Source organism: Pan paniscus, chromosome 5 (genome assembly GCF_029289425.2).
Source record: "Pan paniscus chromosome 5, NHGRI_mPanPan1-v2.0_pri, whole genome shotgun sequence".
Lineage (NCBI taxonomy): Eukaryota > Metazoa > Chordata > Mammalia > Primates > Hominidae > Pan > Pan paniscus.
In genome coordinates, this window is record NC_073254.2 from 187,596,253 (window position 1) to 187,622,532 (window position 26,280).

The window sequence follows — 26,280 nt, forward strand, 5'->3', positions numbered from 1 at the left end:
CTGGAAAATTAACTGATCAGAGACCTTCTACATGGACCAGCTGAGAGTCAAAGTTTTAGGTCTTTTAAACAAAAATAAAATACAGACCTATAAATACTTTTCTTTTTCAGAAGACTGGCGTTAATATTAATCAATCGCTCAGCATGGCCTTTGCAAACTAGCAAGTGTAATTTTTCTTTGTCGAATGTTTGCTGGAGGTCACTCAAGAAAACAAATGCTCTAGTGCCCACTTTGCTGCTATGTGCGCAGTCAGAGCCTAAATGACAGCTTGTGAAGGCAAAAATTCTAACAAGACACACAGCTGCACTGGCTGAAATATTAGGACAAAAAGAAAAAGGGTGAGAGCCAGGAATTCACAGGACAACGTGAGTCTCAGCAGCTTCAAGGGCCCATCTGGAGGTCCGTTGTGTCACGGAGGAGCAGATGCCCCACAGCGGCCTTGATTCTGCCCTGGCAATGGGGCAGATCAGACATCCCAGCCACACATCCACTACAAATACCGAGGAATGCTCAAGCAAATCACAAAATCCCTGGGAAATGAGCACCCAAGTTCATGGAAGGGGCTACAAATCCCAGAGGGTGCTGGAACGCAGACTCAAACCTGACCTGCGGCTGCCTTGGTGACCTCTGCAGTCTCCAGGAGGTTTGGCCCTTAGTTGCTCTGCTGGGATAGGATGAAGGGCTTTGTCTGGGAACTTAAAGAGGACACTCTCTGAAGGTTAGAACCCCAAGGAAAGAGGAAACTAGAAAATATCTCCCTGCCGGCAGATGGAGAGCACCAAGGAGTGTTGCTGTCTCTCTCTGAGCTCTTTCCAAAGAATGTGTCACTACAGGGTGACCCTCATTTACCCTTAGCAATTGCAGTTCTGCTACCTGTACCTGGGACATCTTAAACTAAGAAGCTAATGTGAAGTGATCCCAGGCTGGTCGTGCCCTGGGACACCTGGCAGAAGCAAACAAAAAGCTTTCTGGATACTATCTCCCAGACTGGGCCCCATAGTATCGCCACCAACACAAGCTGCCAGCACAAATATGAAATAGGTGAGGAAGCGCAACACCATGAGGAAGTGCCAGAAGTATTGGAAGCAGAGACAAGCTAGCAGCAGCCAGTGTCACGCGGAGCTCCGACACGGCAAGCGTGGTGCTACCAGAAACTGATGACAAGGCAAATGTTTGTAGAATATTTTAAAAATTAAAGTGGGAAATTAAAAATGAAAGAGAGAAAAAATTCTTGGTGGATTTGAAAAAGAACAAATAAAATCAATATAGTCTTCAAAATTAAAGCTAAAATGAGGTATTAAATAGCACATAATACTCAGCTGAAGAGAAAACTGAGGAAATAAATAAATAATTTACCCAGATGATAACAAGAAAATATAATATGTGAAGATGGAAAGACGCTAGAATGAGGTGGTGTCATGCAGCTATAATTGGATGTGGAGGAAAGGTAAGATGGATAAAGATAATAGCTGTGAATTTCCCTGAACTTGATAGGGTTCCCAGATAAAACACAGGACACCCAGTTAAATCTGAATTTTCGCATAAACTACAAATGACTTTTTAGTGTAAGTATGTCCCACATACTGCATGGTACAAAAAATCGTTTATTATTTACCTGAAATTCAAATTCAACTGGGCATCCTGCATTTTTATTTGCTAAATCTGGCAACCATAGCTTATGAAAGACACAGTGATTATATTTAAGATGCACAACAGGCTGGCTGCGGTGGCTCACACCTGTAATTCCAGCACTTTCGGAGGCTGAGGCGGGCGGATCACGAGATCAGGAGATCAAGACCATCCTGGCTAACATGGTGAAACTCCGTCTCTACTAAAAATACAAAAAATTAACTAGGCATGGTGGCATACACCTGTAGTCCCAGCTACCTGGGAGGCTGAGGCAGGAGAATCACCTGAACTGGGGAGGCAGAAGTTGCAGTGAGCTGAGATCACACCACTGCACTCCAGCCTGGGCAACAGAGCGAGACTCTGTCTCAAAAAAAAAAAAAGCACAACAAATCCCCAATACAATGAACAAAATTAAATCCATAACTAGACATATCATAATGTAACTGGAGACAGAAGAGTTCTTAAAAGCAGCAAGTAAAAAAAAAATCACGTTCGAAGGAAGAAATTAGTCCACCATCAGATCCTCCAGCAGACACCGTGTGGGAGTGGAATAAAGTCCTCAACACGCTCAGAAAAATCACTGTCATTCCATTGCTCAATACTCTCCAATGGCTTCTCCACAATGGTCTACACCGCCTGGTCCTGGCACTTTGACCTCATCTCCTTTACCCCTGCCACACCGGCCTCCTTGCTCTTCCTCAGACACACCACACACTTTTCCCGGCTCTTCCTCACTCTAGAATGTTCTTCCTGACACGCACACAGCTCCCTCTCTCACGTCACTCATGGCTCCCTAAAATATCCCCCCTCAGTGAGGCCCTCCTCAACGGCCTACAGATGGCCCCCTAGGGCAGCAGCCCAGCACTCTCCCTCCCTGCTTCCTACCCTCTTGTTTTTCTCTGTAGCTTTTCATAGAGACTGATATTTTATATTGATTTTTATTTTTACCTGATTACTTTATGCTTCCCTCCAATAAAATGTCATGAAATAAGAACTTTTCACAAATTTGCTCACTGCTGGATCCCTAGCCCTAAAACAGTGCCTGCCACAGGGTGGCCATGTAATAGCTATGGGATGAGGGGTCAGAAGGTGCATCAGGATGAGCGACCCCTCATGAACAAGGCAAAACAAAGGACATTTTCAGATGAGCCAAAAGGGCTCATTGCCCCCGTCTCCTCATGCTCGTCAAGAACAAAGGACATTTTCAGATGAGCCAAAAGGGCTCATTGCCCCCGTCTCCTCATGCTCGTCAAGTAGAAGGAAATTGTGCCAAGAAGAAAGGCCCAAAATACAAGAAAGAAGAGCCCCAAATTCTGCATACATTTAGAAAGTTTAAAGTAAACACTGGTTACATAAACACCACGGTAATAATCATAACTAATACTGAGGGTGAAAATCAAGTTAGAGTAAAAATCCTGGCAGAAGCCAACACAATGGCGTGAAAGATCGGGGAGGAGAATTCGAACCAAAAGACTCTTGATTTGGTTGTAGAGGACAGTAAGGACACCGATACATTTTCTGTTTATGCAATAAAACCTCAGGTTAAAAGGAAAGTTATTTTCAGATTATATATTTTTCTTAATGTCTGTTTCTTATAAGATCGTATTTAAAGGTAAAGATTTAAAAATAGCAAAAGAAAGAATAGAAACAGATATACCAGGCATATATTAACTAACTAAAAGAAATTACAAATAAATATTAGTAAATTCATAACCAAACTAGGGTTTTTTTGGTTTTTTTTTTTTTTTTGAGATGGAGTCTTGCTCTGCGTCCAGGCTAGAATGCAGTGATATGGGATCACTGCAACCTCTGCCTCCTGGGTTCAAGCGATTGTCCAACCTCAGCCTCCTGAGAAGCTGGGATTACAGGTGCCCGCCACTGCATCCGGCTAATTTTTGTATTTTTAGTAGAGACAGAGTTTCACCATGTTGGCCAGGCTGATCTCGAACTCCTGACCTCAGGTGATCCGCCCACCTCGGCCTCTCAAAGTGCTGGGACTGCAGGTGTGAGTCACTGCGCCTGGCCCAAACTGGGATATTTTTAACACAGTTCTCTCATTATCTAGTGCAGTGGTCCCCAACCTTTTTGGCACTAGGGACCAGTTTTGTGGAAGACAATTGTTCCACAGACTGGCATGGGTGTGGGTTGTGGGAAGGTTGGATGTTTCCACTGCACTAAATTTACTGTGCACTTTATTTCTATTATTATTACATCGTAATGAAATAATTATGCAACTCACCACAATGTAGAACAAGTAGGAGCCCTGAGGTTTTTTTTTTTTGAGATGAAGTCTCGCACTGTAACCTGGGCTGGAGTGCAATGGCACGATCTTGGCTCACTGCAAACTCCGCCTCCCAGGTTCAAGCGATTATCCTGCCTCAGCCTCCCAAGTAGCTAAGATTATAGGTGCCTGCCACCACACCTGGCTAATTGTTGTATTTTTTGTTTTTTTTAGAAGAGATGGGGTTTCACTATGTTGGCCAGGCTGGTCTCAAACTCCTCACCTTGTGATCGGCCTGCCTTGGGCTCCCAAAGTGCTGGGATTACAGGCGTGAGTCACTGTGTCCAGCCACCCTGAGCTTTTTTTCCTGCAACTAGAGGGTCTCATTTGGGGCTGAAGGGAGGCAGTGACAGATCATCAGGCATTAGATTCTCACAAGGAGCACACATCCTAGATCCCTTGCGTGCGCAGTTCACAGTAGGGTTTGCGCTCCTGTGAGGATCAAATGCTGCCACTGATCTGAAGGCGGTGGAGCTCAGGTATAATGGATCCATGGGGAGTGGCTGTAAATACAGATAAAGTTTCCCTGGCTTGTCCTCCGCTCACCTCCTGCTGTGCAGCCCAGTTCCCAAGAGACCCAGGGGTTACCCAGAGGATGGCATTTTAGAATCCAGGCGAGACTTTGGAAAAGAATGTGGTGGCTTTTAGGACAATGCGCTGACCGGGCTGTGCGAATAAGTAACACCCATTTATCTCGGTTGTTGCTCGAGCCATGTAGCCAGGCCCACCTGAAAAGCTGAAACACAAGCCCCTGACTGAGGTCTGACGGCGTTTACAGAGGCATCCAGACCTGGGTGCACTTACACACCCACACGGAAGCTGCAAGCTCACAGCTCTTGGATAAGAACCAGGAAAACATGCATTAAGCAGGGTAAGCCCCAAATTATCTGGACAGCTGCTGCTATGGGGAACTTGCCTACAGGGCTCAGGTATCTGCTAACCTGCAAGTCTCCACACCTCTACACACTCACATGCAAAGGCACCTACCCACGCGGGTTCCTGGTGACGTCACTCACCTGTCTGCTTGTTAGGAAACTGCACAACTTCCAAACCGTCAGGGTAGGTCGTGCGCATTGTCTGAGCATTTGCGTGATAGTAAATCTGTAAGCACCAGAAACACCTACGTTGGGAGGCAGTCTATGTTATCATTTTGAACCTGGATTTAATCTAGTAAAGTCCTTCCTGCGGGTGGGTAAAAGCACCATCCCAGCAGGTGGGAGTGGGCTGACCTTGTCTATGGGCACCCTCCACAGCAAGGGGGCATGGGGGGAGGGCTTGTCACCCAAGCCCAAAAGTCAAGACACTGTGGCTCTAGGCTCATGGGAGAGAGGACTGGACCGAGGTGGAGTTCCCGGTCCTTCACCTGGTGGGCTCTGAGCTAGAGTTTGCTGGGCCTGGCAGCCTTGGGGGCCTGCAGGAGGTCCAGGTCCAGCATAGTGAATATGAGTGAGGAGCCCCAAGACCCAAACCCCACAGCTCAGAGACCAAGGGTCTCCCAGCAGCTCCAAACAACAGAAACACTCCCCGGTTTGTGCCTCTTGAATTGTCACATTACTGTGAAGTTTCCCATCGTTGTGACCCCCTCTGGTTTCCAATAAAGTGGGGAAAAGAAGAGGGGAAGGAGCTGCTTTGGAAGAGGACAGTCATCCGGGAGGGGAGGGGACATTCCTTATGGTCAAGCGAGCCTTGACTATAAGTAGGGAAGGGGGAATTATTAAAAAATTAAGGGTCCAGAACTAGAAAACCGTGGGATGTACATGTTTGTTTTGAAGTGGGACCACAGAGGACAGGCATCCACTCTCTCCTGAGCTCTGGGACCCCGGTGTGTCACTGCATGTCTGCCATCTATCATAGCAACAGCATCGCTGCCCGTCAAAGAAAGGCTGAGAGAAGGCAGGAGAGAATAGGAGAGGTGACTTATTTAGAAAAACCATGACACTGAAGTCAAAGGGACTATTTCCGTGCCATTATTTTAAAGGCATTTTTCTCACATGGGGGAAATTTGTCCAAATGTCAGAAGAAAGCTCCAAATTCTCAATTCTGCATCATCCCAATAATCATCAAGTCTAAGCTCAGGCTCCTCGCTGGGGTCAGGGCTCCCTTTGGAGACCAGAGAGGTCTGAGGGGAACAGAGGTGCTCTCAGGAGACCTGGGGAGGTGCACACTCGCTGGCCTGCAGTGGCCATTCCCTCTGACCACGCAGAAGGCCAGAACAGGAGGATGTCCTTCCAAGGCCTGTGCCAGGCCCTGTTCTCTCCCGCTGATTCATCCTCACCGCATCAATTCTTACATTGTCACACTCTGCCTCCCTACACCCCCACATCTGGCTAAGAAACAGCTATTTCCTACTCCAAAGTGACGGAAACCTAGACCTCACAATGAAAGGCTGGGGCAGGCTATGAGATCAGTATCACAGATTCCCCCACTGGGCAGTGGCGTAACACAGGCCACCGTCTGAAGGGGGTCATCCAAGCTCTTTGTTTGCATTTCCCTGCAAAAAAGGGAGCGTGCAAGTTAGTTCAGGTCGGTGGAAGAGCACGTGGTGGGCACACCACGCCTGTGTCCACACTCGGGGCCTCTAACATCCACCCTCAGGAAGGGTCAAGAGGCTTCGCTGGGATAAAATCACAGAGCCACAAGTAGGCGCCTCTCATTAAAGCAAGTAACACAAAAAACAGAGGCGCGCTCTGCAGTCTTTCAGAACTCCTGGACCCTGTGCCTCTACATTTGTACCCAAAGCTTGGCCAACAACAGGGAAACTGATCATTGTAAAGAAGGAAATGTTTAGAATACAATTTGGTAATGTGTGGGTACTAAGAGACTATTCTCAATGCACTACAAACCCTGCCCTGACCTCCCTTATCTCACCTTATTTATAATTGGTTTTGGAAATTACCCAAATTTTCTTAAGTTAGAATCAAGTTATATACCCTGAATTATCTGGGCAAAAATAGTGCCACCCTGGAGACCTTGCCTAGAGGACCTCCAGATTGCTCAGCATCTGTGTTTTCCATACATGATCCCTAGACACACAGAGACATGTAGTTTGAACCAGGGGGCGACAGCATCCTCACAGCTCCTCAGCATCAAGTGGGCCCCCAGCTACTGTGATCCGTGGCTTTCTTCCACAAACACATCATCGGCTTTTACCAGTGATGATCGTCATGGTAACAGCAGCTGTCAGCTGCCGAGTACTTGATGTGTGCCAAGCAATATATGTATGGCATCTTTGGTCCTTATAATAACCTACAGGGGGCTTTCCCAGCCTCAGAACTACTGACAATTTGGGCAGGATAATTCTGTGGGGTTGGGGGGCTGTCCTGGGCATTGGGATGTTTAGCAGCATCCCCAGGCCCCACTATCTAGATGCCAGCAGCACCCCCACCACCCCCAGTTGTGACAACCAAATATGTCTCCAGGCATTGCAAATGTCCTCAAGGCAGGGGGAATAATTGCCCCCAGTTGAGAACCAGACCTGGGAATATTTCCTGATTTTTTTAATGCAGAAATTGAGGCTTGATGAGATGAATTAATTGGCTGGTGTTGGCACAGCTGGTCTGGCAGAGCTGCCAGTCAGCCGAGCCCGTGAACCCCAAGCCTGTGCTTTCTGCTCCACCTGCAAGGTGGCTGCTGGGCACAGTGCCTCCTCCCAGCTGTAAAAACTGTCTCCCAGGATCTCACCTCCAGCTTGTACCAGGGATTAGCTCCTGACTCTGCCTAACTTTGTTGCAATACTAATGCTAGTTCTACAATCAATGCACATGTACTAAGTGTTTACCATTGTGTTTCTAGAGAGTTCTGCAGAAGAGACATTATTTAATGGACTATGTTACTTAACTTTCATAACCATCTTTTGACTTAGGTCCTAATTATCAGCCACATTTTGCAGAGGCTTAGAAAAGCTGAAAACAATGACTGAACTCAGAGCCAGGAGGGGTGCTGGTGCACTCTTGTGTCACCGCGCAGATCGGAGGGTCTTGACAACAGGGTCTCACTTGCCTGACTGCACCGAGGAAGCAGAACAGCCTGGCTCATAGAGAGCCTCGCCCGCCTCCACAGCCTGTGCTCTGCCCGTCCCCCCCCACCCATCCTGAACACCCAGAGGAAAGGGGGTACAGATGTGCAAAATCGTTCCTAATAACTGAGTTAGTTTTGATTTCTTTTAAAAAAAGACAGATCTTTTTTCAAAAAAGATCCATTGTACACACCACTCTCCGATCAGGTTTGATCTTCTTCACGTCGCCATTAGAGAACCGGATGATGGTCGTCTTCTTATCCATGCTCGGCTCCTTCTGGCTGGCCTCGGGGAAGGTGGTGATGGCACAACCTTCGCTCAGTGCCTGTTCTACCTTTATGGAAACACAAAAGCTCCAAGATGAAAAATGATGTAAAGCCTGATTATTGTGGTTTCATTATTTTTTCTTCAATTCAGAATTGTTACATGATTATCACCTACATGGCATTCTTGACACTGGCTGTGATATTTCCCCCAAAATTGTACTGACTGAGTAGATCAGGTCCAAATTCCCATCCCCCAATGTGGTTATCAGTAATGAATAAGTGCTATGATCTGTCCCACCAACATCCGTCTTTCATAAGCTCGTGTCGCACAGTGGCCATCAGTCTAGATCTTCCACGGCTGCTGACTTAGTGAGTTTAGAGTCCTGGGCCATGGGAATTGTGGTAATTACTACGTAAAAATTACTCTTGGAAGCTTTTGCTTTCCTTTTCATCCCAATCTCCTGACCTCTACACTCCTACGGCCCATCCCAAAGATGTGTTGATTTTTATTAACTATCAGCAAATATTATATAACCTCATGTGCATAATGCTGCACAAGGAATGTAGAAAGAATATCTTTGTCTTCACATTGAAAATATTACTCATGTAAAGATTAGCAAAAGAAAATATCTGAGAGAAATAATCTCAAGATCTGGGGAGTTAAGATAAGTGCATGTGAAAATTCCAAATGGCAAAATGTGTTTTTGTTATTTATGTCACACTGTCCCTCTTAACCATAGCTCAGAAATATAGGTGTTAATTCAGCTGAGAAAATACAAAGGGAATAAAAGCGAATGCTGGGCTTCTTAAACTGTCTTCAACCATCCACCAAACAAACCTTGACGGTGTGCGCCACCTGCTGGCCGGGACAACAGCCTCCTGTTTGATGGGGTTTGAACCAAGATGACTCCACCTGCTCCCAAACCAACTGGGTGAATGAAGCAGGGCTGTGTTCAGTTCCGTATCTGAAGATGAACTTTTAACCAACACTAACAACTCCGGCAACGTTTAAAGAATCAATTACTCTCAGAAGTAATAAAGCACAAATAATATTTTAAATGTTCCACATGAAAAGAATCATACAATCTATTTTGGAGTTTATATTATTAAAAGAAAGAAAACACAAAAAAGGAAAGAACTTTGGCATATCCAATGCAAGATACACAAGTAGATGCAAGATGAGTCACGAGAAGAGGAAAGTGCTGAAGACCTGGGAGGGAGGGTGGGGGAGCCAGGGACGTGGGGGCAGGCAGAGGTGGGTGACCCCTGGTTGTGGGGAGAAAGGAAGGATCGCGCTAGCAGAGGGCACAGCACGTTACCTAGCTCTTGTGTCCTCATCTTCGTGGTTTCATGAGCTTCAGCGATTGGTTCCTCCATGCACTTAGCCAAGGAGGAGCATCACTTATGTCTCATGGACCTGTCTATGGGGATGGCAAGGTCAGGTGCTCAAATGATGTGGGTTTCCTTCTCCCCTGACAAACCACTACAACCACTGCGCTAAAGACAAAAGCATTTCAGTGAATTCAAACTGTTACTGCAAGTAGCATTCCCTGTTGTTCATTTATCCAAATGCTTTATCCGCTTGCAAGACATAAATTCGCTTTTACTGAGGCAGAGTTCCCTCAGCAAAGCTAGCCTGAGGCCGACTCCCAGTTTCTAACAGGCCAGCAAGAGGCACGAGATGAACGAACTGTTGAGCTGAAGAAGAAGCGATGATGCGCTGCCCCAGGCAGGACTGGGTCTCCTCGGAGCTCACAAAACACTGTAGCTGCAGCCGCAGCCGGTGTCTCTTCCGACCCCTTCCTGAGTCAATGCCGACCACCGCCACCTTGATGCGTCCTTCCGGAACTGAGCTCTCCTCAAGGGCTAAAATGTGGTGGCTGGAAGATACTTGAGGCTATAGTTTTGGGTTTTTTTTTTTTAAGTATTTAAAACAAATCTTCCTCCTGAAAAGCCTATTGCTTTATTTACTGGGAATAAACTGGCAGTCAACAATGCTAGAAACGCCTGGCCTCCAGGTCGGGGCCTCATGGCCTGTCTGGAGGGAGCGGCGTGCAGAGCTCCTGGAAATTTACTCGGGAAACCGGACCGCCGGCAGTCATCTGCCTTGCCATTTGGATGTCGTTTTTCTTCCTGTGCTTCCTCCTTTTTCATCTTAGTGTCCATGGCCTGTGCTATTTCCAGGGAAGATGGTGGGTTTACAGGAAGATTCTGCAGAAAGAGCATAATCCTAATCTCCCGTGGTCTCCATGAACACTGCAGTATGAGGCGGGAGAAATGCACCTTGCCCTGGCATTTTGCAGCCTCTGCCTCTAAGTCGGTGGGCGCGGCTGAGCCCCGGACAGTCAGCACCAGGACTTTGGACCATGTTTTGTGTTTTATTAAAGTGCTTATCTCCCACTTGTATGTTTGGTCTGGAGTCAGGGTGGCCACAATGACAACTGCCACATTTAACACCTGATACAAACACCACACAGAGACACCACCTGCCATGGCTGCTGCACTGCTTCTCAATGTAGATCATTAGCTCGGAGGCTTCCAGGTGAACTCATTAGCTGGATCCTCAAACAAAATAAAATCCCAAGAAAAATATTCCCACTCGTCCCCCCACTGAAGACGTCGGAGAGGGCAGAACAGAATGTGGGCTTTTCGCAGGAGAACAGAAAACAAGCGGGACCTGTGTTCTGAGACTTCCACGCCAGGTGCCTAGTTTTACATCATACGTAAGTTCACAGCCCGAATTTCCTGGCGTAGAGAAAATAATTTCATTTCATTGACTTTTTTTTTTTTTGTAAAATATAGCATGTTACAAGTGGGCCCCTAGCTAGGGCTTAGAAGTATGTTTGCTATTCTTGCCTTCGAGTCTATTAATGTCAATTGTGAACTGTAAATCAAAATGATAAAAATGAAACTCTGACTAGGGGAACTCATAAGTCATGAAAAATATTAATCTTGTTTGTGCTAAATGCAACCAACTTAAATCTATAAAAAAAGTCTCTGTTTGAAAGGCTGAACTTCAGGAAATAAAGAGATATTTGGAATCATCTTAATTTTCTATTCTTGTTGAGAAGATGGGAAGATGCAACCATCTCGTGACGCCCGCTCCGAATCTCACTTCCCCAGGACGAAAAGGTCACCTTCTCAGGTCTCCCTGAGGGGAACCGGGTGGGCCGCCCTCACAGAAGCCACTCAGCCACCTACCTGCAGCTCTGCACTGTCCGGGGAAGAACTGGCGAACTCGTCAGCTTGAACGCGGCTGAGAAATCCGCCTTCAGAACTCCCTAAGACTGATGAGCTTCTGTCTAAAAAGCAAAAAGTTAAATTTAAAGGGACAGAGCATATACATTGTGGAAATATCATTATCCTACTGCGATTGCTAAATCCAATTGAAGTGAATGGATGCACAGCTTCCCTCTTGTTCATGAGATCACTATACACATGTCAGGTCAGTTCAACAACAAATGATCCTGTAAGAACATTAATTCTTTAATGAATACACTCAGTCAGTATTTCTTGGGTGTCACTCTCTCTCGAGTATTCTGATGGATCAGGAGATTCACGGATGGAAAGGCATCGCCTCGGCCCTGAAGCTGCTCATGGTTCTGCAGGAGGCAGACACGGGAGAGAAAGGCCGGATCCCTGCACCACTGGCTTATGGGACCTACAAAGGGACAGGGGCTGTGGTGAAGGAGCATCACAGGCTTCCAGGAGAGCCCGGGATCCGGGGGGCTTCCCCAGGATGGTGTCACTTCAGCTGAGATCATGCCTGGAGGTTGCGGAGGTTGTGGAAGACAAGGCCTCCAGTTCTGCCCGGCAGCAGCAAGTAACTAAAGTCTGGTCTGGGGGCCTGAAGAGGAGGGGGCAGCAGAAACAAGGTGGCCAGGCTGGTGCTGACCTGATGGGAAGGGCTTCCCCACCCCACAGAGGAGCGCAGAGGGGACTGTGAGGGCACGCAGGGCCTGGGGTGGTCTGAAGCAGATGATGGCACCGGCCTCACCTACGAAGCTCCCCACAGAGGCCATGAAGCAGCCTGGGGGGCAGGAGGCCCGGGGAGTGGACCCAGGAGGAAGACAGTGTCGGGTTCGGCCCTGCAGGGCCACACAAGCCTGGGCCGAGGATGGGAAGGAGTCCAGGTGCCAGGCAGCCCAGGGCCAGTGGTGCCCACAGGGTTGGGCTATGCTGTGCATAAGGACCACACCTGAGGCTCGGCCACACCTGAGCCTCGGCCACCACTTGGCCCCTGTTTCTTTACCGAGATAGGTTCCTGGGGGATTGTGAAGCTGCTATGGTCATTTTCTGGCTTTCTGGCAGCAACGTGAGGAAGGAGTTCTTTCCTGACTCACCCAGGGGCACTCTTGGCTCCTCCCGGTGGGACCCCCAATGCAGAAAGCACCCACATCTGCATGGACAGAGCTGGGCTCAGGAAAGAGGCCGGGCAGGTGCCCGATGAGAGGGCGCTCCATCAGCATGGCAGCAACGCCATGGGCGGGCAAACAGAGAAAAGGGAACAAAGCCCCCGAGTCCGCCCAGGCCCAGCCAGACGTCTTCAGCTGGGAGTGTGCTCAGGGGAAGCGGCCGGTAGGATTCGGAATCTCCAGCCACGGCCCCTGGAGACCGTCATGTGGGCTGTGTGTGGGGTGGAGGGCTACGGGTGTCTGCAAGACTCCCAGGTGAGGACCCAACCAGGGAATCGGACAAAAGTGGTCAGAAATTAGGCAGCTCCATGAAGGACATGTCCTTGCCGTAGTAAGATGTTCTGCTCACGCGTATCCACAAGAAAGCCCCGCACTTTACAGGAAGCATGGAAACAGTTAGGAGCCCCCGACCCTGCTCACCAGCTCCTCCAGCTGCTGCCGTCTGCTCCTGCAGCGTGGCGGCCTGGGAAGCCTGCACTGGTGATTTTCTGCCACTGGAGTTTTGCAGACTTCGGGAAGATGGATGCATAACCTGGGGCAAAGACAGTCAGAGGCCCCCCTTGTCACAAGGTCCCTGCAGCCGGCAATGCCTCGAGCCCAAAGGCTGGGAGCACGAAGCCATCTTCAGCCATCCACAATTTCCAGCAAGACCCCAGGGCTCACCCAACAGCCCTGAGCTCAGCACTACAAGGTAGATCAATTCTTGTAAAGACTCTGCAGAAATATACCAATTACGGAGCTCGGGAAAGTAATTGATTTTTAAAACCCAATTCAAGTTGTTTGCTTTTTTAGCATTAAAGACATGTCTGAAGAAATTTAAGGTTTTATCCATAGAAACATGATTAGGTTAATAAACAATTATGCTAATTATTTATTTATTAAAAGTTAATTAATTAATAGTAAAATTTATTAATAAATTAATAAATAAAGTTTTTATTTATAAATAAATAACATAATTAGGTTAATACTAGGTCTATTTCGAATAACAAATTGAGTTCTCTTATTAGACCTAAGTGGAATGCATCTGAATCTGAAGTTTCCACGCGGCCAGTGTAGCGTGACCCAGGTTTCCCAGGTCACCTTTCCGTCTTCAGACACCTCCTGTCTTTCTGCACCGGGAGTCGGCCTTCCAGTGGGTGCTGGACTTCTGTCTTGACATCTCCCGGGAGGACTTTTCTCTCTGTCTTCCTGTGGTGGTGTTTTCCCTGAGTTAATTCTTTCTGTCTTTAAACTCATTGGCTGAAAATAAATGTGGTTGCATTAGTAACCATCATATTATTTTAAAATGTTGAGCAACACATCACACCAGCTACCACAGAAACTAGAAGATTCTACTCCCGCTTCCTACAGAAGGACACACGAGGCATCCATGCTCTCATTCCCCATTTTACAGCCACGCTCTTGAGGAATTCAGGGACAGTATGGCTGACATTGTAGAATAAAGTCAACAGTGAAATAAAGTACTTGAAACTCAATTCAAAAATGCATAATGAAAATAGTGTTCTACCTTTTGAGCTACTTAAAAATTCATGGTTTTGAGGCATGGATAAGCCACCCATTCAGTTATCTATTTACTCGTACATTGCCCGGCACGCGTGTGATTAACTCAGGTCAATGCAGAAGCGTGAGAGAAGTCCGTGTCTCACAGGAGGCTGGACCTATGCAGTCTGTCCTGGGACTTTGGATGTTTTGTACTCATAGGATCTGAAAGGGCTATTTTCCTACTTGTGACAAAAGCTCAGAGTAGATTTCTGATCTTCCTTCAGGGAATAAAGTGTTATCTGCTCAGCAGTTGCTTTGGGAAAGAAGCGAGGGGATAAATCATCTTCAGGTGTTGGGGGGCAGTCTTCTCCATCCACATCGACCCAGTATCAGTTGCTGGCTGAGGACTCACAAGATTTGCCTCCCGAGTGTGAGGGTGACACAAAGCTGGGACGGGAAGAGACACACTGGCCAGCAGAATGTTCTAAAGAGGAGCTAATTTTAACAAGGAAAAATGTGATGGAGACAAAATAGCATCCTGCACCGTGGCCCCCAAGCAAGCGGCACAGCCCCTGTTCAGAGGAGTCCACGCTGACAAGCAGCAGGTGCAAGACCGCAGTGCAGAAGCAGGGATTGTGGGAGGCTGTGAGCCCCCAGACGCACGGGCCATGGTGCGTGGCGAGAGCGCCACGCATATCACCTCCGTGGGTGGCACCCACGGAAACAAAGCCCCCGAGTCCGCTCAGCCCCAGCCAGACACTTGCTGCCATGAGTGCGCTCAGAGGGAAGCAGCTGGCAGGACTTGGAATCTGCCCTACAGCAGGAAGTGCTGTGGTTTAGGATCTTGTTTGAAAGGTATGCACCCATGTCCTTGGAAAAACGCAGGACTCCAGGGAGCACCACGCTCCCCCAGGGAGGTGAAACTGTGTGGTGAGGAGCTGATGGGATGTGTGTGTTTGGGTACAGAAGCTCTGCTGCTCTTTACAGATGATAAGCACGAAGGGTCACCTTTGGAGGAGCTAAGTGGTTAGATGACGATCTTTGTCCCAGGAGAGTGGCACTCTGACTCTTGCGGCCAGCGTATTTGGGCATTGTCTCTTCATCAGCTGACAGAGGTGAAATTTTTCCAAAAGCAGTTTCCAATGCGTAAAAGACAAAATGCGGGGAAAATGTTCATATTTTCAAAGGTAAGATAAATTCAAATTTTAATACAATCCAAAATAATTGGAATGTCCTAGAAAAAATTAGGGTACGAGGTGGGGGGACTTGGCCTGGGTTTTTCCCCTAACATGTTGCTAAGAACAGAAACCCTCACGCAGCGTTTGTGAAGGAAGCTTTGTGGAGACCAAGTTTGCTTTGTGTTTCTTATTGTGGTTCCTTGTTTCAAAACGATCACAGGATCCCGAAGGCCACAGAATGATCAATACCCAACATATCTTCCTTCAGGCTCATGTGACTTCAACGGGGAATGTGGTAACGGAGGAGGAAAATGTGATGCTCCTTCCAGTGTTGTCTCTACAACTTGTCTAAGATTCGAAATGCAAATTCCCAACTTCCCCTGTTATCAGCAGACTGACCTGGAACAGCGTGATCCTTCAGGTGGGAGGAGGTGCGTTAGGTCTGGAATCTTTAATTATTCCCTGCTCTCCCCTCTGAGGAGGAGGAGGGAGTGAGAAGGGGAGGGGGTTGCTATGAACGAACCCTTAATACCAGATCCAGAGTGGCTCGCCCACACAGCCATGCCCGCGTTCCGAGGGTGCTCATGCCTCAGCCTTTTAGATGCTCAGTCCCTAAAACTGCGACTACACACAGATACACCTACGCAAATTTGAAGTGTGGAATTCACATATCCCGTCCTTTCTTCAAATCAGGTATGCTCTTGTGAGCACAGATCCTCTTCCTATAAATAGCCCCATGGTGACCCGTACAATGCACAGAATCAAAAAAATATTTGGAAATTCCCCAAGCTCTAACCTCAAAATAAGAGAACGATGGAAGCTGTAGGGAGTGTGAAGACTGCACGAGACTTCATTGGCTCTTGGGGTTATTGTTATGGTAACATTTCGACCAACATACAATGACCCAAATGGAGCAGTAGACACTATTTTTTAGGAACTGGCATACAGTATATGCAGGGAAAAATCCCTGTGGGTCTTATGGGTTCTCCTCACAGAAGGTGGACAATCCCGGCCAGTATTTGTGGCAATTTCTCCCTCTCTACCTCTGACGGAGGAACAGCCTGCCCGGCTTCCGCTCTTCCTTCTGCAGAAGGACTGGGCGCTTTGCTGTGCTGAGAGGATAAACCCGCTTTCTTTCTGAGGCAGCAGAAGCCATCTCCACGGAAACAAAGCTCTCGCAGAGCTCCCGAAGACTGGGAATAACTTCCAAGATTTCCCGTAATTTCTTGTAGAGGAATTTGTGGCTGTTCTTGCCATGCTGGGAGAACCGACCACAGAGCAGGCTCCTCTGGAATGTATTCTGTGGGTGTCTCTGTGTGTGTGTGCGTGTGTGTGTGCACGTGTGTGTTGTAGTCACTGTGTCATATCGGAAACATTCTAAGTCCTGGAACTACCGATTTAAAAGTTCACGCAATAAGTGCAGATAGGAAATGTTGGTACTTTTCATAACCCACTGAGAAATATCCCCACTTCCATTTGGAGGGTGTTCACGTGGTTCCGTGTGTCCTGAGCTGTGCATATAATTTTAATGATTCAAGTTGTTCAGACCCATGTGTGGGAAACAGAACCCAGACAAGGCAGTGATGACACTGGCCACATTCACACTCTTAGGCTCGGTCTTTGAGCCGTGTGATCAAACTCGAAAGCTCAGTGTTCTATGAAGGCAGGTGGGTGCTGGGAGGCACCGACTACTTCAGCATGAGCATGCTGGTTCTTCCTTTGGGATAGAGCAGGGCGGTGATATGGGACGGGCGCAGGAAAGTCCTGGGTAGAGAAGGGCAGGTCCCTGGCTAGGGCTCCACCCCCAGGCCTGTGCCCAGGGACCTAGGCATTTCTGCTCTCGTGCCCAAATGTAGCATTTCCAAGAGCACCCTGGCCTGCCACACTCCCATCATGTGCCTGTGAAGACCGCGAGACCCTAGTGGGCAGAGACACAAGTGTCTGGCATCGAGAGGAACACACTGGCAGACACCAGCAAGCCATTGACTGGTGGAATGACAGGGAGATTGATCAGGGCGGTCAGAGGAGAGCCCGGCTGCTGGGCTGCCCAACTCCGGGTGAAAACCACCTTCCCACTCCATCTCGGTTCTGGCTCCCCTGTCTGCTGAGAGCTACCATCACCCATGAAAAAACCTTGCACCCATCCTCCAAGCCCACGTGTGATCTGATTTTTCAGGTACACCGAGGCAGGAACCCAGGATACAGAAAGCCCTCTGTCCTAGTGATGTGCAGAGGGTCTAACTGAGCTGCTAAACACAAGCTGCCTACAGAGAGCTAAACTGAAAGAACGCCCTGTAACACACGCCCACTGGGGCTTCAGCTGTAAACATTCACCCCTAGACACTGCCGTGGGGTTGGAGCTGCACAGCCTGCCCGTCTCTACGCTCCCCTAGAGGTTTGAGCTGTGGGACAAGGAGGAAGCGAGCCACACTTCCTTCGCACACCCTGGGAGGGGGACAAGGGAACTTTTCCCGTTTCAACAGGTCTCTATCGCATTCTACACAGCTGTCCTAGAAGATGAACAGAAGGACACCAGGCCACTGAGCTGACTCTGGAGTCACCCTGGGTTCAAATCCCAGCTCCGCATTCTCCAACCCGTGGCCATGATGGAGTTAGTAATAGGATCCATTTCATAGGGTCGTCGTAGAGAGTAAGATGGTAAAGCTCCCTACCTAGCCCATGTAAAGTCCACAGTAAGGGTTTGCTGCTGTTGTCCTGAGACATCACGGGATGTCTTAGAATTCTCGACATGAGACGTGCAGCCTAGAGGCGGCTGTGCTTCTGTCTGCTGGAGCGTCAGATGAGAGGCCTGATGTATCCAGTTCTTTAATCTTTACTTGTGGGAAATGGAGTTGATGGAAAGATAGCAAGCCCTCCCACCACCTGGAACGTGAGAGATACCACGTCACCCAGCAACAAAGCCCACATCTTTACGGGGACACTATTTTTACACGATGCAAATGATACAAAAACACAAATGCGCCTTTGGTACCAGAGTGTGTGATTCTCGCCCCGCGTGTGGGGATGCTGCAGGTTTCTTCCTGGCTTCCCACTGCTGCCGCTGCAGACCTCTCAGCTCTTCTCGGAGCTCCCGGTTCTGCTTCCTCAAGGCATCCATATGACTCTGGAGTTTTCTGTGAACATCAGCCCACAGCGACTGCTGTCTCCCGAGCTCTTGGTGGAGTCTGGTGATCTGCTGCTGTAATGACTGTCATTGGGAAGAGAACACCAGAAAACCTCTCAGACGCCCAACCGGCACATTCATCTGCAAAATACTCAAGCCCCCTCTGATGTGAGACCAACACTCTTTCCGGACAAAAGGACACCTGATGAGATAAACAGGACAACCGCAGCCTTTTTCTTTCTTTCTTTTTTTTTTTTTTTTTTTGAGGCAGGGTCTCACTCTGTCACCCAGGCTGGAGTACAGTGGCACGATCTCAGCTCACTGAAGCTTCAACTTGATGAGCTTAAGTGATCCTCCTGCCTCAGCCTCTGATGTAGCTGGGAGTACAGGTGTGTGCCACCACGCTTGGCTAATTTTTGCATTTTTAGTAGAGATGGGGTTTCACCATGTTGCCCAGACTTGTCCCAAACTCCTGGGCTGAAGTGATTCACCTGCCTCGGCCTCCCAAAGTGCTGTGATTACAGGCATAAGCTACCATGCCTGGCCACAGCTTTATTCTTATTGAGTACTGTTTATTATGAGTTAGTCTACATGATATAACCAGATATAGGTGGTCAGTGAATTATCATTCTTTGTTAAAACACTACTACAGCAATAAGAGGCTGGCATTCTTTTTCCTTCTTTTTTTATTTTATTTTATTTTTTTAGACAGGGTCCTGCTCTGTCAACCAGGCTGGAGTGCAGTGGCACAATTTCAGCTCAATGCAACCTCCACTTCCCAGGTTCAAGCAATTCTGGTGCCTCAGCATCCCAAGTAGCTGGGATTACAGGTGCACGCCACCATGCCTGGCTAATTTTTGAATTTTTAGTAGAGACGAGGGTTTGCCATGTTGGCCAGGCTGGTCTCAAACACCGTGGTGGCATGGATGTGTGGTCAACAGTTTAAAAATTATGGAAGCCACTGCATTTTCAACCTGACATGTTAGCCTTCCCCTGGCATTCTTCATTGGACCATAGAGCCTCCAGCCTTGCTCTGAGAATAAGTGGGATCGTGATAGAGGTACAGCCCTTCACTGCATGGCTCTGGCCACAGGGACCCATGGCACTTTCTTGAGAGCAAGCACTGTCCAACAGGGTCTGGTGAGGAAGGAGCTAAAAATCAGGAAGCTTGCTGGGATGATGTGAGGCATGTCAACCTTCTGATTTTCGTTAATGAAGTTTTTAAAGTCTGGTGCCTTCTCCTGGATTAGAGGAGAAAAGCTGGAATGTTAATATTTTCTTTAACTCCCTGTCCTGCCTCCCATCAACAAAGAGAGACAGTTGCAGAGGGGAAAAGAGCCACGTGCCCCTCTGAGAGGAAGTTTAGCATCAGCGTCCCAGGGTGGCACATTCCTACAGGGGTCTGGCGAGGGAAAGTCCAATGACAGGCCTCAGGGACAGGAATCAGGGTCCTGCCTGGTGGGACTAACTCTGTCCCCACAGAGGTCAGCTCACCGGCATCTCCCCGGCATTGCCGTCCTGCCTGGGGACCTCGGCTGCTGCAGTTGTCTTCTCCATGGCAGCCCCAGCTCCCGGGCACGGGTCCTCTGGGTGGGTGCCCTCCTTGGGCTCCCCGGCCTCGAGCTGACCCTCCAGCATCCTGGTTGGGAAGGGAAGAGCTATGGCAATGCCTGAATGCAGCCCCCTAACCCGTTAGTTTGGGCTGAAGGCCCCAGCCTCAACCTAAGGGCGAGCAGGAACCACAGCCTCTCTTCTCTCCCGGGGTCCTGTACACATTCCCAAGCCCGAAGCTGACCAGGTGAAAGGACACCACAGAGGGAGGGACTGAGAGGTCCACACCTGGCTCCACCATCCTCCATGGAAAACACTTCAGCTCCTAGAAGATCAGCCTGACACCTAACACACTGTCACCATCCACACATGGAGGGACTGAGCGGTCCACACCTGGCTGTCCATCATCCTCCGTGGAAAATGCTTTAGATCCTAGAAGATCAGCCTGACACCGAATGCACTCTGGTCATCCAGAGAAGGGTGTGAGCGGGGTGTGAGCCGGTGTGAGTGGGATGTGAGTGGGGTGTGAGCGGGTGTGAGGGGAATGTGAATGGGTGTGAGCAGATGTGAGCAGGATGGTCTCGGGGTGTGAGTGGGATGTGTGTGGATGGTCGCGTGCGGCCCTGAGGGAACTCTTAGCCCTTTAATCAGCACCACTGGATCAACACCCACTTGGAGGTGCACAGGCAGACCCCACACTGTGTTGAGTCTGAGTCTTGAACCATCGGGATGACATTTGTGAATTCATGGTGAAGACGTGGAAAGGAAACACCTTTTTATAGGTACAGCATTTATGCCAGTTCTAGGAAGCTCACAGCAATCAGAAAACTAAAACAAAAGAGAAAACGCAAAGCTTCCTGCAAGCCTGCAGGGTCCTCTCTGAAAGCCGCTCCCAACCCTGCCTCACCTTCTCGGTTTTAGGAAGCGAGTGGCCCCCAACGAAACCCCAGCTGTTTATTCATAAACTTCTCACTGTAGACAAACCTGAGAATGAACAGTTTAACCACAGTGATTGGAGAAATGCTGTTTAAAAGAGAGTCTCCTGATGGAGGCAAATCGAAGGTCAAGAGCAAGACCTACCAGTAACCGGATCCCTGGCTGTTCCTTCCCCGCGGGGATTGGGACAGTTTCTGTGGAAGTGGGCAAGGGTCCGCGGTCCTCACAGCCCTGAGAAAGCTCCTTCTTTCCTGTTCCTCCGAGGGGATACCCCAGTGTCCTCGGCCCCAAACTTGTGACCCCCTCAGTCTGGGGAAGACCCCTTCTCTCAGCCCCACTACCAGACCTCATCACCTCACCTGGTCCCCACCAGTCACTTCTGCCGGGACCGGATCATCTGGGCCGTGTCCCCAGCTGTCCCCAAGCCCTCCTGCCTCATCTCCAGAGACCAGGGAGCAGCAGACGGTTCCAACGGACTTTCTGTCTTAAAGGGGCATGAGCATCCCACTCAGCGTCACCACTGGACCAGCTCAGATAATAATTAAACATCCCAAACCTGCAATTCTAACATAGGAGCTCATTGTCAGTGGAGTCCATCCATCCACAAAGGACACTGGAGAGAGTCAAACTGCTCCTCCCCATTGACAAAAACCGTGTGTTTAATATCAAGTCTTCAATACCCAACGTGTAGTAAGAGCTCATTTCTCTGAGCATACATTCTTGATGAAATATAAACTCTCTTTGGATGTCAAATTATTTACTAGAAAAAACATTTTTATGAAGGGAAAATAATATATGTGAGTTTAAATAGGAGACAGGATTCAAAGTTTCATCATTTCACAAAATGCATCTCCATCTGAATTGTCGTGTGATTTTTGTGATAGAGAAGAGAATGAGGAGCAAGCGAGAGTCCATGTTCCTGTTAAGCCCTGGCCGTCCTTCTCATCCACGGTGCTGCCTGTGGAGAGCACACCTGGGGCTCCCCTGAGGCTGCTTGTGCTGTGTGTCACTCGGATAGTTCCACAAGCAATTCGCATGCAGTAGGCAGTAAACACCGATGTCTGGAATGAATGAAGAAACTACCACAAAGAGGAAACGAGGCACTTTTTGTCCCTGCACGTCATTCTAACCGTGGGAATGTGGGTCCTGAGGTGTGTGAGGGGTTGTGTGTGTGTCCTGAGATGTGTGAGAGGCTGTATATGTGTCCTGAGGTGTGTGAGGGTTGTGTGTGTCCTGAGGTGTGTGAGGGGTTGTGTGTGTGTGTTCTGAGGTGCGTGAGGGTTGTGTGTGTGTCCTGAGGTGTGTGAGGGTTGTGTGTTTCTTGAGGTATGTGAGGGTTGTGTGTGTCCTGAGGTGTGTGAGGGTTGTGTGTGTTTCCTGAGGTGTGTGAGGGTTGTGTGTATTTCCTGAGGTGTGTGAGGGGTTATGTGTGTGTTCTGAGGTGTGTGAGAGTTGTGTGTGTGTCCTGAGGTGTGTGAGGGTTGTGTGTGTGTTCTGAGGTGTGTGAGGTATTGTGTGTGTGTCCTGAGGTGTGTGAGGGTTGTCTGTGTGTCCTGAGGTGTATGAGGGTTGTGTTCGTTTCTGTGCTCCTCTCAGGTTCCGCCCGGTTTTTGTTCGAGGGGTGAGAGTGGCCGGCCCCCTCCCCTCTCCATGGGGCAGGCAGCTTCCATCCCCATCTTCATGGTGTCTCCTTCCTCCAGAGACTCCGCCATCCCTGGGAAACCCTGGGGGTCTCTCTGCCCAGGCCTCACAGCACCCTGAGTTTGACCCAGCTGGAAGTTGTGATGTCCTCGAGTTTCTGGAAGCTTTTCTCAGTCATCTCTACAAGTTGGGGAATGAGGGCCCAGTGTCTCATGTCCATTTCCACAGAGTTTTATTTGTTGTCCCGAGGATGTGTGAGCTCAGACCTGTCCATCTCGCCATCAAAGCAGGTCCACCCACATGTTTCCATCACCAGCCATCATCGATGGGTTTCAGGCTTCGCAGCTCCCCTCCTGAGCCTCAGCCGGGGTGGCTCCCAGGGCAGGCTCCCCGCATCCCTCTCTGTGCTGCGGGTCTCTGTGGGCTGCTCTTCCCGGCCTGGCCAGGCCATTTTCTTCGCTGCGTCTTCCCCAGATTCTCGTCCTGCAGCAAACACTCGTGGCCGCGGGTCAGGTCGGAGCCTCCTGGGCGTTTGGACTATGGGGCCCTTCCCTGCTCTCTGATAAGGCCCCCGTTTTCTGTTCAGCCTGGTGGTGCCTTAGCCGCGTTTCAGGCACAGTCTTCCAGGGGCCTTCTGGTTTGAACATTCTGCAGAGGAAAGCACAACACATCTTTCACTCATCTTTTAAAATCAGAAGCCAGTTCCAGAGTCGGCTGCTTGGAGTAGCAGCAGATACACTTTTTAAAGTAGCTTAGCTGTTTAAATTTCTGGTTCAAAGGACTACTTCTATAGTGGTACAGACCCCTGACAAAAGAAATCACCTTTTGTAAATGTCATCGCTGCAAATGAGCAATGTGACGGGGAACTAGTGAGATGCCATTGAGACTGGAACCCACCCCACTGGAGGCAGCTGAGCGAATTCGTGGATGACTAAATGTCGGAATACTAAGTTAGGAGAGGGGTGCGTGTCATCCAAGGAATGACGTGCGCTCACCCTGTGCCTCAAGTGACACAGATCATAGGAGATTCCAGCGGAACACTTGCAGCTGTGTTGAGTTCCTCAAACTACCACAAAACTCTTATGGTAAAACTTGTGAGAGGTGGAGATAAGAGAGGATGAGCCCTGTGATCGAATCCAAATATGAATTGTAAAATATGCCTTAATACTATCACCAGTAGCTGCAGCGCACAATGATAGAACAAAAAGAGAAGGGTTTTCTACTCATTTTCTAGTTGTTCCCTCAGTGGTGCATTTTAGCACTCCCCAAACTCCACGTTTCTTTTGGATTTTATGAGCTGAGTCTGAATGTTTTAAGTGACACACTCCTCTTTTTTTTCTTGCGAGACAGGGTTTTGCTCTGTTGCCCAGGCTGGAGTGCAGTGGTGCTATCTCGGCTCACTGCAACCTTGACCTCTTAGGCTCAAGCAATCCTCCCATCTCAGCCTCCCTAATAGCTAGAACTACAGGTTCACACCACCACACCCAGCTAATTTTTGAATTTTTTGTAGAGACAGGTCTCGCTATGTTGCACTAGCTGGTCTCAAACTTCTGGACTCAAGCGATCCACCTGCCTCAGCCTCTTAAGTGCTGGGATTACACACTTTTCAAGCGTTTTCTCTGTACAATATTTTGTAAAAATTGAGAATAAGGAAAGACATTGCCCCTTTAAGCAAGGTGGTAAGGCAACATATAAAAACTACTCAATCCACAATAGTGAGTGCTTCCATTAATTACATTCTAAAGTTTTTTTGTTTAAAATGAATTGGGGGAGTACATTATGCTCTTCAAGATAATGAATGGAGAAAAATGTCCAATGATTGCTAGCCATCCTGATAATGTATTTACTCTATGTTGTGTTATTTTGTTTTTGCAGTAGGACCAAGTGATTAGAAAGGATATCACATAGTCAGTGACCAGCTGAGACTGAGTACGGACAGGGGAAGAAGCTAACTTAGACCTAAAGGGACCTGGGGTCAGGAGACATTTCTAGATAAGCCCCTCAGCCAGATAACATCAACCCATGACTTCCAATACCAATGCTGAAGAGGCCACAGAGGAGAGAGAATCTTGAAAACATTTTTAATATCTGAAAGTTCTTGTATTAAAAGAAGTGGAAAGTTTCTTGATATGTGTATGAAGGCCAAGATTGAGATAGTGGTACTGAGGGTGGGATAATACCACATTGAGGCTGGGAGTTTTACTTCTTTTAAATCTTTCTGTAGGTATATCTCTGTGGATTCCTACCATTTCTAAACCATAGTTACAAGGCCAATAAATACATAGAACAACATTCCTACCACTTGTGAGCATCATGCTCTTCCTAATAGCTCTATTGGAACCCTTTATTGCTCATGACCTTGTGTCCATATCATGCTATCTGATTATTCATAATTTTTCTTGCATCCTTTTGATATGAAACATGGATAAAAGCAATGTGTGAAGAAACATGTTATAGGAAAAGAAACTCCGACCTTGGAATCTGAGGATTTGTATAATTTGGCCTTTACACAAAAGAATTATGTAATCTGGGGCAAGTCCCTCAATACAGTATTTGAATCCGATTTTATTGCCCCTTTTAGGTCTAAACTCTAAGCTGTGAGTAGTAATTTGCGGCATGATGGTGAGGTGAAATGACAGAGGCTCATGGCATGTTGTTGCAGAATATCCACTAGACTTTCACAAGTCACCAGTCATGGATTTCAGGATCTGACTCTTGTCATCTTGGGAGACGTCAGGATCTGACTGCTCGTCTTCACGGGAGACGTCAGGATCTGACTGCTTGTCTTCATGGGAGACGTCAGGTACAGCTTAACAATTAGCTAAGGGGTTCAAATTACAGATACCTCTAATTACTGCTTTAGCTAAAAAAAAAACCCGATTAAAGACACAGGTTTACTGCATCATATGAACCCATAGTAAATATTTTGTGACCTGATACTTATCCAGTCAGAGCTCTGTTAGCCAGAACTAAATAATTGCCAGAAAAATGAACACTCATATTCATAATACCATTCTTTAAATAGTACAAAATCATGGGACTTTTGAGTCATCAGTGAAGGTAAAAGCTTAACACAACATGTTTCTATTCTGTTCCTTATTATTTTCTAATTCATTAACTATAAACTAATCAACAACCTCCAGTGCCTAGCACTGTGCAGCCTGTTGCAAGGCTTAAAGACGAGTATGAGACGTGGTCCCAGGTTCCTGAGAAGTCGGGGCATAGTGAGAGAGATGAAGAGACTGTACTAGGACAATTAGCACCTAGATATTAATAGCATGGTGCTGAGCAGAGTGTTTCACACAAGAGGGGACACCTTTCCAGGTCTTGAGCTGAGGCAGCTTTCTGTAGGATCAGAGAGAGAGAAGGGATATTTCCAAAGGAAGGTGGTCAACCAAAGCCCAGGAGGAAGCAGTGGGTGCCTCCTCACCTGTGTTTCTGCACCTGTGCTTCCTCACCTGTGCCTCGTCACCTGCACTCCCTTACCTGCACCTCCTCACCTGACTTCCTCACCTGTGCCCCCCCACCTGTGCTCCCTCACCTGCGCCTCCTCACCTGAGTTCCTCACCTGCACCTCCTCACCTGCGCCCCCTCACCTGCGCCCCCTCACCTGGGCCCCCTCACCTGTGCCCAAACCTGCACCCCCTCACCTGCACCCCCTCACCTGTGCCTCCTCACCTGCACCCCCTCACCTGCGCCCCCTCACCTGTGCCTCCTCACCTGCACTCCTCACCTGCACCCCCTCACCTGTGTCCCCTCATC

At 48.3% G+C, this 26,280-nt stretch overlaps 1 protein-coding gene across 4 annotated transcripts in view; it reads right to left on the reverse strand.

The window, feature by feature from the left end:
• Window positions 1-21,372, reverse strand: part of LOC100985237 (T-complex protein 10A homolog 2) — a 29,093-nt gene extending 7,721 nt beyond the window's left edge. The window contains exons 1-8 of one of the 4 annotated variants that reach the window (XM_055114330.2): window positions 21,237-21,372; window positions 19,885-20,029; window positions 18,259-18,474; window positions 13,687-13,845; window positions 13,027-13,138; window positions 11,389-11,493; window positions 8,119-8,255; window positions 4,927-5,011 (exon numbers count right to left, since the gene is read on the reverse strand). In XM_055114330.2, the coding sequence (XP_054970305.2) occupies window positions 4,927-5,011; window positions 8,119-8,255; window positions 11,389-11,493; window positions 13,027-13,138; window positions 13,687-13,845; window positions 18,259-18,474; window positions 19,885-20,028 (958 nt within the window). In that variant the 5' untranslated portion in view covers window position 20,029; window positions 21,237-21,372. Of the gene's footprint in view, window positions 1-4,926; window positions 5,012-8,118; window positions 8,256-11,388; window positions 11,494-13,026; window positions 13,139-13,686; window positions 13,846-18,258; window positions 18,475-19,884; window positions 20,282-21,236 lie in introns of those variants that run through there. The other 3 variants (XM_055114333.2, XM_055114331.2, XM_055114332.2) reach the window with 3 other exon arrangements.
• Window positions 21,373-26,280: the final 4,908 nt, after the last annotated feature.